Source organism: Bombina bombina, chromosome 7, assembly GCF_027579735.1.
Source record: "Bombina bombina isolate aBomBom1 chromosome 7, aBomBom1.pri, whole genome shotgun sequence".
Lineage (NCBI taxonomy): Eukaryota > Metazoa > Chordata > Amphibia > Anura > Bombinatoridae > Bombina > Bombina bombina.
In genome coordinates, this window is record NC_069505.1 from 117,326,792 (window position 1) to 117,339,415 (window position 12,624).

Genomic DNA, 12,624 nt, shown 5'->3' on the forward strand with positions numbered 1-12,624 from the left:
TATATAAATGGATTACATAATCAATAAACTCAGACTATAAATCATCAAATTAGATTTTGTTTATCTTATCAAATCATCAACAACAAAAAATAAGCATGAATAGAAAATAACCTGTAATGTAGATGCCAACCAATACCATACCAGAATTTCTAATTAGATGTGACACAATCCAAATATAGATGTACAGTAACCTGATAGGTGGAGAGCAACCAAACAAATTAAGTGACAGACAAAAGTCTTCTTATATGTCCCAATCCATCTCTGGGCCAACAATGGAAGTTATTCTATCATCAGGAGAACATAGGAGAATTCCCAATGCTGGTTCTCTTTCCATTTTACCTCAGACAGCAGATAACCTGCCCTGAAACAAAGGGGCATCATCTTTGAGTCTGTCAAACAGGTAGTAAATTCCTGACTGCTTGACCGTTCCGTCAAATTATCCAAGCATGGGTCTGGGGGCAAAGTGGCCCACTAGGGATCAGCTGCACAAGCTATTAGCACTAAAACTTAACTGTTCATCTCCTCCAATATTAACTTTTTTACAGTGTCACAAAAGATCCATTTTATCAAATATCATCATTTAGTAAAGTTTAAATAAATTGAGAATTCAGAGCCGAAGCCTTGCTTTCAACCAATGGCTGAATCTATAAACTCTTTGTGGCGCACTTCTGTAGAGCATCTGCCAGCTCACTCCAGTGAATTCTCTTTAATAAATGTAACTAATGACCTTCATATGTCTTCATCACTGCTCTCTGCATGTCATGTATGCCTATGCGATTCCTTCTATAATGTCAAACACTATATTACCCTACGCAACCTCCAAGCACTTGGTATCCTATGCTTAACTCATGCTTCCTCTTCAATCTCCAACCAGACATCCGCTATCTCTCATCTGCTAGTGCCACCTCCTATTAACATTCCCAAATGCTCTTAGGATCACTTTCTCTTCAGACTTCCTGTTTATGTGGCCTTATTTCATTTAAATAGCACATCTAAGCAAATACAAACATTTTAACAGCAGATCTTTCAGCTGCAATTCATAACAAAATGCCATAAAACTGCCACTTTCACATAATTCAGATAGAGTTCTGAACTTTTCTGAACTTTCAAATAATCCTTCATCTCATCTTAAACAGCTTTACCCTGGTTTACTTGGTAAACAGGTTGGGGGAAGGAATAACAGAATGAGAAAGTGTCACAGAGACTTGTGCCAGATATAGGGCCACGGGGAAATATTGTGAGGAAAATATGTATTTGTGAAAAAAATGAAGCTGAATATGTGATGCAGTAACTATTTCTTTCCTCAGTGTGTGTATGTGTAGTCAAATATTGTGTAATCCTAGGATTACCCGTGTGCAAACGGACATTTCCCAAGCAGCTGTGGGTAAAGCCTGATGTATGATCATTGATCCCCTCAGAGTGCGAAGTCACCGCATCAAACATATATAGCATGCACTGTAATTCCCCCATTTTCACTATCTTTTTTACCTCCACCTGGGAGGTTTAATCTCATTCCCCAAGGTTTACTTGGGGTGGATGCCAGAGGATCGTCGAGGCCCTCCCCTTCAACCCCCCAGGTAGAGAGTTTTCATTAAAATGCTAATTTAAACAGCCAACAGCCTTTATAATTTGCTATGTATTTCACGTGTCATCCCCCTTTTTTTCAAAGGGGTGACGCGTTGTTGGAACCGGGCCACTAGGTTGATCTTGCTCCCTTGGTCAAAAGTTGCCAGTCCTCCCCTGGGCTACACACATATGCCTTTTGGCTCACCAGATGTCTTCAACTAGCTCTCAGTAGTGCACTCCTGCTTTTTGCTGTGAGCTCTACATGATGTAAAGTGCAATAGTTAGGTGCCACTCTGCTGGCATATTATTAATGTCCTTACCTTTGTTCCAATGCACGTTTTCCCTTTCTTATATTCTTTATGGCCGTTTTTCTTATCAAGTTTGTTCCACAGAGCCTTGGCTTTCCAGCTTGTCACTTTAGATTTGAGCTTTGAGTAAAAGTGTCTATGATCTCGAGTGTCCAGCTCGAGTTGGCGAGTCAGGATATTAAAGGCTTGCAGGGTACCTTTACATGTTGTAGCTTGGACAAAGTTCTCAAAAAGCTGCCCAGCCTGGCCATGTTTATCATCCTCATTTTCATCCATGTTCAGTTTAATCAGCTCAGATGAAATGTTTGTTTTTTAGGACACATCTGTGTGACGTACGGGATTACTTAGTCCTTGCACATGTGACACCTGCATAGAGATATCAGAAGGTGATTATCCTCATACCGAATGTAAAAAAAAAAAAAAAGACAATGCAAAAAAACTAAATATTGAAAATTATTTGAAGTAATATCAATCAGTAAGAATATTCTAAGCAACATTTATTTATGACACCAAATATATAAACAGCTATGCATTCTTAATTATTTCAACCCAGAGATGTTTTATTAAAAATTCATTCAAGGGTGTTTTTAAAAAAAACGCTCCATGCTTTTGCTTTCACGTGAGCTGAGGAGTCTCTACATATAAAGACAAAGAGCACCCCCCCCCTTATCACTATGCTAGGTTATACATGATTTTTTTCAAAGGCAAGAAGAGTTAAAAGGGCTTAAAGGTCAAAATAAAACGTTCATGATTCAGAGAGAACATGACACTTTAAGAGACTTTTCCATGGTCAAAGTGACTTTGTTCTCTTGGTATCCTTTTTAAAAAAAATCATAGCTAGGTAGACTCAAGATCAGCAATGTACTACTGGGATCTTACTGGTGGTTGGTGGCTACATACACTCCCATTCCACTCCCATTCCTGCATTGCTGCTCTGGAACTGACTTAAAATATGTGTTTAACCCATTTGCAAAGGAAAAGCACAGCTATAAACAAGCAATAGTGTGATAATGAAATGTTCCAACATTTTAGAGCATTTTTATTTTTTACACTTTTATGTCCCTTTAATTCTTAAACTTGGAGCTTGTATATGAACACAGTCTGTAAAATCAGAGACTGAGATTAAGTGTTCTTTAGTTTGAATATTCTGAAACAATGATAAAGATCATCTTTATCTTAAATGAGAACATAGTTTAATAAATATTAATACTATAATAATTTATGTGAGTTACTATTTTATTAAGTAGCAAATAATTATTCTATATAGTTGCAGCTTAATAAGATCTTATCTCAGATATGTAAAGTACTTCTTAAGGCAATGAGGGCTAACTTTGCCCCCCCCCAGATGTTTTGGAACTACATTTCCCATGATGCTTAGGCTTTTTGCAGTCTAGTTGAGCATCATAAGAAATGTAGTTACGAAACATCTGGGGTTCCAAGGTTTGCCTTAGCCTTCACTGTCCATAAGGCATCTATAAGAATGAAAGTTAGCAACAATCTTTTAAAATACATAGGAAATGGTTCAAACATTAGGTTAATAATATATTCCCTTTTGTAAACTATTTGGTATTATTGTTTATGAGATTTTAAAAATATTTATAGATTTTAAAAGTTTCCTGCATTATTATTCCTATTTTCAGCAAAGTGCAGTAGTCATATACACCTAGGTACACAATCATGAGCTTTTTCACGTGGTTGCCACAAGTTGGGAGCTCATCTCCTCTTGCTGCTTTTCTTTCCCTATTTAGGCCCATATATCAATGACAGCCAAGCCCAAACTCCACCCCCTTGTGGAAGTATCCCTCTTCCCAAATTTCCCAAACTCCACCTCCTGTGAAAAGTAACCCTGCCCCGAACATCCCAAACTCGACCTTCTGAGGAAAGTAATCCTTCCCCCGAACATCCCAAACTCCACCCTCAGAAAAAAGTAACCCTGCCCCTGAACATTCCCAAACTCCACCCTCTGAGGAAAGTAACCCGGCCCCTGAACATTCTCAAACTCCATCCTCTGAGGAAAGTAGCCCTGCCCCTGAACATTCCCAAACTCCACCCTCTGAGGAAAGTAACCCTGTCCCTGAACATTCCCAAACTCCACCCTCTGAGGAAAGTAACCCTGCCCCTGAACATTCCCAAACTCCACCCTCTGAGGAAAGTAACCCTGCCCCTGAACAATCCCAAACTCCACCCTCTGAGGAAAATAACATTAGCCCAAGACTGACAAGACACCTCACCTTTGGCAAGCAGCCTTTTATCCAAATTCATGTTTTAAATACATGTCAGAAGATCTGTGTGTTCAGTAAGTGTTTAGCTTTAAACAGGAGATTCATGTGAAAACATATTTTATACTACTGAAATGTAATAATATATTGCATATATCAGTTTCTATAATCTTCCTTGTATCTCTATGGTCCGTGTAATGTGGAAACAAAGTACTAATAACACAATAAAGATAAACAAGGGAAAACTATTACTCAAACATTATGCTTAAAACAATGCATAATTTATTAAACACAGAAGACTTATGTGATTATTATCCGTGTAACCTTTGTCCCTTAATTCCGTGACACATAACATAACTGCAGTTTTACATTAGTCACACAGAGATCTGATTAAGATAACAAAGAATAAGCTTATTTGTTTTTTTTAGAACAAACAAGTTATCTCATATGCAAAAATGTAATGTAGAAGACAATAGCTCTAATCAGCCAGATGTGCCCATTGGAACATAGTCTAAGAGGCTGTAGCTGAAAGGGACATTGTACACTAGATATTTCATTGCATAAAAGTTTTGTAGAAGAGCGATTTATTTAGCCGATCTGGGAGTGTTTTGTAACAACGTATAGTTTTGATTATTTTTAAATAACATTGTGCTGATTTTCAGACTCCTAACCAAGCCCCAAAGTTTTAGATGTATACCGATGTCTACAGATTCAAGCTTGCTACTGTTTGTCTAATGGGTCTTTTCATTTGCAGTTAAGGGGGGGGGGGGGGAGTGTCTGCTCATCCTGATTGGTGTATACTGTCCCTTTAAAGGGACATACTATTCAAAATGTAACTTTCAAAGTTCAGATAGAGAATGTTACTGAGACTTTGGCTCAGAAGCAGCAATGCACATCTAGGAACTGCCTGATTGGTGGATACATACATATGTCTACTGTCATTGGCTCATCAGATGTAGCAGATGTGGTAGCAGTTGCTCTAAAGCTGACTTTAACTGTGCGCTTAATCCATTTGCACGGGTTTATTTCTTAAAAGGGACAGTAAAGTCAAAAATTATTTTCATGATTCAGACAGGGCATATAATTTTGAACAACTTTCCAAGTTACATTTATTATCTAATTTGCTTTGTTCTCTTGGTATCCTTTGTTGAAAGCATACCTAGGGAGCCTCAGGAGCAGCAATGCACTACTGGGAGCTAGCTGCAGATGCTTGATGGCTGCGCATATATGCCCCTTGTCACTGGCTCACCCAATGTATTCAGCTAGCTCCCAGTAGTGCAATGCGGCTCCTTCGACAAATAATTATATGATAATGGAGCAAATCTGATAATAGAAGTAAATTGCAAAGTTGTTTAAAATATTATGCTCTATCTGAACCATGAATGTAGCCACCAATCAGCAAGCTCTATCCAGGGTGCTGAACCAAAAATGGGTTGGCTCCTATGCTTTAATTTCTGTTTTTTCAAATAAAGATACCAAGAGAATAAAGAAAAATCGATAATAAAAGTAAATTAGAAAGTTGCCTAAAATTGCCTGCTCTATCTGAAACAAACAGTTGGGTTTAGTATCCCTTTAACTAAGGAGTTGATTATGATCATTTACAAACGTTCATACAGCCTTCAATTGTATTTGTTTGTAGAAAATCATTACAAAAATTTTTCTTAAAGGGACATGAAACCAAAAACGTATTTGTAAATTTTTGTAACTAAAATAACTAAGACAATTTCAAATTCATAACATCAAAAGCTTGATTTATACCGTACATATTCGCCCCTGTCTGCCCCAGCTCGCCTCTGGCGGGCAGCAATCCGCTGCCGGAATTTACCATTGCACACAAGCGCTATTTTGTGCTTGTATGAAAAACTGCCCCCTGCCCACGCAGAGCCAATCACACGTGGACAGGAGCTGTCAATCTGATAATGTGTGATGACCGCTGCTTGATAAAAAACATAATTTATGCTTACCTGATAAATTCCTTTCTTCTGTTGTGTGATCAGTCCACGGGTCATCATTACTTCTGGGATATAACTCCTCCCCAACAGGAAATGCAAGAGGATTCACCCAGCAGAGCTGCATATAGCTCCTCCCCTCTACGTCAGTCCCAGTCATTCGACCAAGAATCAACGAGAAAGGAGTAACCAAGGGTGAAGTGGTGACTGGAGTATAATTTAAAAGATATTTACCTGCCTTAAAACAGGGCGGGCCGTGGACTGATCACACAACAGAAGAAAGGAATTTATCAGGTAAGCATAAATTATGTTTTCTTCTGTTATGTGTGATCAGTCCACGGGTCATCATTACTTCTGGGATACCAATACCAAAGCAAAAGTACACGGATGACGGGAGGGATAGGCAGGCTCATTATATAGAAGGAACCACTGCCTGAAGAACCTTTCTCCCAAAAATAGCCTCCGAAGAAGCAAAAGTGTCAAATTTGTAAAATTTGGAAAAAGTATGAAGCGAAGACCAAGTTGCAGCCTTGCAAATCTGTTCAACAGAGGCCTCATTCTTAAAGGCCCAAGTGGAAGCCACAGCTCTAGTGGAGTGAGCTGTAATTCTTTCAGGAGGCTGCTGACCAGCAGTCTCATAGGCTAAACGTATTATGCTACGAAGCCAAAAAGAGAGAGAGGTAGCAGAAGCTTTTTGACCTCTCCTCTGTCCAGAATAAACGACAAACAGGGAAGAAGTTTGGCGAAAATCTTTAGTTGCCTGCAAGTAGAACTTGAGGGCACGAACTACATCCAGATTGTGTAGAAGACGTTCCTTCTTTGAAGAAGGATTTGGACACAAGGATGGAACAACAATCTCTTGATTGATATTCCTGTTAGTGACCACCTTAGGTAAGAACCCAGGTTTAGTACGCAGAACTACCTTGTCTGAGTGAAAAATCAGATAAGGAGAATCACAATGTAAGGCTGATAACTCAGAGACTCTTCGAGCCGAGGAAATAGCCATTAAAAACAGAACTTTCCAAGATAACAATTTTATATCAATGGAATGAAGGGGTTCAAAAGGAACACCCTGTAAAACGTTAAGAACTAAGTTTAAACTCCATGGCGGAGCAACAGCTTTAAACACAGGCTTGATCCTAGCTAAAGCCTGACAAAAAGCCTGGACGTCTGGATTTTCTGACAGACGCCTGTGTAACAAGATGGACAGAGCTGAAATCTGTCCCTTTAATGAACTAGCTGATAAACCCTTTTCTAACCCTTCTTGTAGAAAAGACAATATCCTAGAGATCCTAACCTTACTCCAGGAGTAATGTTTGGATTCGCACCAGTATAGGTATTTACGCCATATTTTATGGTAAATCTTTCTGGTAACAGGCTTCCTAGCCTGTATCAGGGTATCAATAACCGACTCAGAAAAACCACGTTTTGATAAAATCAAACGTTCAATTTCCAAGCAGTCAGCTTCAGAGAAGTTAGATTTTGATGTTTGAATGGACCCTGTATCAGAAGGTCCTGTCTTAGAGGTAGAGACCAAGGCGGACAGGATGACATGTCCACTAGATCTGTATACCAAGTCCTGCGTGGCCATGCAGGCGCTATTAGAATCACTGATGCTCTCTCCTGTTTGATTTTGGCAATCAATCGAGGAAGCAGCGGAAAGGGTGGAAACACATAAGCCATCCCGAAGTTCCAAGGTGCTGTCAAAGCATCTATCAGAACCGCTCCCGGATCCCTGGATCTGGACCCGTAGCGAGGAAGTTTGGCGTTCTGGCGAGACGCCATGAGATCTATCTCTGGTTTGCCCCAACGTCGAAGTATTTGGGCAAAGACCTCCGGATGAAGTTCCCACTCCCCCGGATGAAAAGTCTGGCGACTCAAGAAATCCGCCTCCCAGTTCTCCACTCCCGGGATGTGGATTGCTGACAGGTGGCAAGAGTGAGACTCTGCCCAGCGAATTATCTTTGATACTTCCACCATTGCTAGGGAGCTTCTTGTCCCTCCCTGATGGTTGATGTAAGCTACAGTCGTGATGTTGTCCGACTGAAACCTGATGAACCCCCGAGTTGTTAATTGGGGCCAAGCTAGAAGGGCATTGAGAACTGCTCTCAATTCCAGAATGTTTATTGGAAGGAGACTCTCCTCCTGATTCCATAGTCCCTGAGCCTTCAGAGAATTCCAGACAGCGCCCCAACCTAGTAGGCTGGCGTCTGTTGTTACAATTGTCCAGTCTGGCCTGCTGAATGGCATCCCCCTGGACAGGTGTGGCCGATGAAGCCACCATAGAAGAGAATTTCTGGTCTCTTGATTCAGATTCAGAGTAGGGGACAAATCTGAGTAATCCCCATTCCACTGACTTAGCATGCCTAATTGCAGAGGTCTGAGGTGTAGGCGTGCAAAAGGTACTATGTCCATTGCCGCTACCATTAAGCCGATCACCTCCATGCATTGAGCTACTGACGGGTGTTGAATGGAATGAAGGACACGGCATGCATTTTGAAGCTTTGTTAACCTGTCCTCTGTCAGGTAAATCTTCATTTCTACAGAATCTATAAGAGTCCCCAAGAATGGAACTCTTGTGAGAGGAAAAAGAGAACTCTTCTTTTCGTTTACTTTCCATCCATGCGACCTTAGAAATGCCAGAACTAACTCTGTATGAGACTTGGCAGTTTGAAAGCTTGAAGCTTGTATTAGAATGTCGTCTAGGTATGGAGCTACCGAAATCCCTCGCGGTCTTAGTACCGCCAGAAGGGCACCCAGAACCTTTGTGAAGATTCTTGGAGCCGTAGCCAATCCGAATGGAAGAGCTACAAACTGGTAGTGCCTGTCTAAGAAGGCAAACCTTAGATACCGGTGATGATCTTTGTGGATCGGTATGTGAAGGTAAGCATCCTTTAAATCCACTGTGGTCATGTACTGACCCTCTTGGATCATGGGTAAGATTGTCCGAATAGTTTCCATTTTGAACGATGGAACTCTTAGGAATTTGTTTAGAATCTTTAAATCTAAGATTGGCCTGAAAGTTCCCTCTTTTTTGGGAACCACAAACAGGTTTGAGTAGAACCCTTGTCCTTGTTCCGACCGCGGAACCGGATGGATCACTCCCATTATTAACAGATCTTGTACGCAGCGTAGAAACGCTTCTTTCTTTATCTGGTTTGTTGACAACCTTGACAGATGAAATCTCCCTCTTGGGGGAGATAATTTGAAGTCTAGAAGGTATCCCTGAGATATGATCTCTAGTGCCCAGGGATCCTGAACATCTCTTGCCCAGGCCTGGGCGAAGAGAGAGAGTCTGCCCCCCACTAGATCCGGTCCCGGATCGGGGGCTCTCGGTTCATGCTGTCTTTGGGGCAGCAGCAGGTTTCCTGGCCTGCTTGCTCTTGTTCCAGGACTGGTTAGGCTTCCAGCCTTGCCTGTAACGAGCAACAGCTCCTTCCTGTTTTGGTGCAGTGGAGGTTGATGCTGCTCCTGTTTTGAAGTTCCGAAAGGGACGAAAATTAGACTGTCTAGCCTTAGCTTTGGCTTTGTCTTGAGGTAGGGCGTGGCCCTTACCTCCTGTAATGTCAGCGATAATCTCTTTCAAACCGGGCCCAAATAAAGACTGCCCCTTGAAAGGTATATTAAGTAATTTGGACTTAGAAGTAACATCAGCTGACCAGGATTTTAGCCACAGCGCCCTACGTGCCTGTATGGCGAATCCTGAGTTCTTAGCCGTAAGTTTGGTTAAATGTACTACGGCCTCCGAAATGAAGGAATTAGCTAGTTTAAGGACTCTAAGCCTGTCCGTAATGTCGTCTAGCGTAGATGAACTAAGGTTCTCTTCAAGCGACTCAATCCAAAATGCTGACGCAGCCGTAATCGGCGCGATACATGCAAGGGGTTGTAAAATAAAACCTTGTTGAACAAACATTTTCTTAAGGTAACCCTCTAATTTTTTATCCATTGGATCTGAGAAAGCACAGCTATCCTCCACCGGGATAGTGGTACGCTTAGCTAAAGTAGAAACTGCTCCCTCCACCTTGGGGACCGTTTGCCATAAGTCCCGAGTGGTGGCGTCTATTGGAAACATCTTTCTAAATATTGGAGGGGGTGAGAACGGCACACCGGGTCTATCCCACTCCTTAGTAACAATTTCAGTTAGTCTCTTAGGTATAGGAAAAACGTCAGTACTCGCCGGTACCGCAAAGTATTTATCCAACCTACACAGTTTCTCTGGTATTGCAACGGTGTTACAATCGTTGAGAGCTGCTAAGACCTCCCCTAGTAATACACGGAGGTTCTCCAATTTAAATTTAAAATTTGAAATATCTGAGTCCAATCTGTTTGGATCAGAACCGTCACCCACAGAATGAAGCTCTCCGTCCTCATGCTCTGCGAGCTGTGACGCAGTATCAGACATGGCCCTAGCATTGTCAGCGCACTCTGTTCTCACCCCAGAGTGATCACGCTTGCCTCTTAGTTCTGGTAATTTAGACAAAACTTCAGTCATAACAGTAGCCATATCTTGTAATGTTATCTGTAATGGCCGCCCAGATGTACTAGGCGCCAAAATATCACGCACCTCCCGGGCGGGAGATGCAGGTACTGCCGCGTGAGGCGAGTTAGTCGGCATAACTCTCCCCTCGCTGTTTGGTGAAATTTGTTCACATTGTACAGATTGACTTTTATTTAAAGTAGCATCAATACAGTTAGTACATAAATTTCTATTGGGCTCCACCTTGGCATTGGAACAAATGACACAGATATCTTCCTCTGAGTCAGACATGTTTAACACACTAGCAAAAAACTTACAACTTGGTTATAATCTTTTTTTAGCAAAAAACGTACTGTGCCTCAAAGAGGTACTAACGATTAAATGACAGTTGAAATAATGAACTGAAAAACAGTTATAGCATCAAACTTTAAAACAACAAAACTTTTAGCAAAGGTTTGTTCCCATTAGTAAAATAATAATAATTAAATTTGACATAAAAAATACAAAGCAACGTTTTTATTCACAGTCACTATAAGAATTCTCACAGCTCTGCTGAGAGAATTTACCTCCCTTAAAAGAAGTTTGAAGACCCCTGAGATCTATCAGAGATGAACCGGATCATGCAGGAAATATAAAAGTAACTGACTGGTATTTTTTGATGCGTAGCAAAGAGCGCCAAAAACGGCCCCTCCCTCTCCCACACAGCAGTGAAGAGAAACGAAACTGTCACAATTAAAGCAAAAAAACTGCCAAGTGGAAAATAATGCCCAAATATTTATTCACACAGTACCTCAGCAATGTAAACGATTCTACATTCCAGCAAAAACGTTTAACATGATAAATAGTTATTAAAAAGGATTAGTGACCTTTAACAGAGTAGTTCCGGTGAAATACCATCCCCAGAATACTGAAGTGTATACATACATGTCATTTTAACGGTATGGCAGGATTTTCTCATCAATTCCATTCAGAAAATAAAAACTGCTACATACCTCAATGCAGATTCATCTGCCCGCTGTCCCCTGATCTGAAGCCTTTACCTCCCTCAGATGGCCGAGAACAGCAATATGATCTTAACTACTCCGGTTAAAATCATAGTAAAAAACTCTGACAGATTCTTCCTCAAACTCTGCCAGAGAAGTAATAACACGCTCCGGTGCTATTTTAAAATAACAAACTTTTGATTGAAGTCATAAAAACTAAGTATAATCACCATAGTCCTCTCACACATCCTATCTAGTCGTTGGGTGCAAGAGAATGACTGGGACTGACGTAGAGGGGAGGAGCTATATGCAGCTCTGCTGGGTGAATCCTCTTGCATTTCCTGTTGGGGAGGAGTTATATCCCAGAAGTAATGATGACCCGTGGACTGATCACACATAACAGAAGAAATACTGACTGCAGGTCCTCTTGTGAGAACCTTCAGTCGTAGGGGAGGAGAAGGCTTAATAAATCGAGCAATTACTAAATATTTTAAAATGATAGAGACAATTTAAAGGGACATTTTAGTGTAAAAAAATAATTTCTCTATTTTGTAAGAGCTTTTAAAACAAATGTCTATGTATTGAACACCTTTAATAGTGTTAAACGTGAAGTCAAATTTAATTCCTGTAACACCCCCATTATACTCAAGGATGCGGGTAAAACCACCGATTGGCGCATATGAATGACTAATTTGCTCACGAGGTACATCCACATCTGCAGTGCACGAGGAGCGCAATCTTGACAACATATTGAAACGAATTTGCAGAGAATAAAACACACACTAACAAAAGCAGACTTTCTTTAAGAATAACATTTTATAACAAAATAGAGTATTTTATTTTTTACACTAGAATGTTCATTTAAAATGTGGTGTCATCAAAACTTAAGAAAACATGATTTAAATGTACTTTGTTTTTGGCTGATTTTTTTTTAAAGTATAATTTTTAGCTCTGCTGCACCTGTTTTAGGTCAATGTAACATGAAATCAACTATTAAATGATGATATTCTTGTGATGTGGTAAAAGTTTTTTTTTTTGGTTTTGTTTATTTAACAGCTTCTGGCAAGGAAGAACAAGTACTCTATATTCATCCAAAAAAAGGAAAATAATGCATGTAGGGTT

The 12,624-nt window shown here is 40.4% G+C and overlaps 1 protein-coding gene across 1 annotated transcript in view; it reads right to left on the reverse strand.

Annotated features, from left to right (window-relative positions):
* MICAL2 (microtubule associated monooxygenase, calponin and LIM domain containing 2) overlaps window positions 1-12,624 on the reverse strand; it is a 529,879-nt gene that overhangs the window by 417,283 nt on the left and 99,972 nt on the right. The window contains exon 2 of the mRNA XM_053689298.1: window positions 1,887-2,240. Coding sequence (XP_053545273.1) covers window positions 1,887-2,150 — 264 coding nt within the window. The 5' untranslated portion in view covers window positions 2,151-2,240. The remainder of the gene's footprint in view (window positions 1-1,886; window positions 2,241-12,624) is intronic.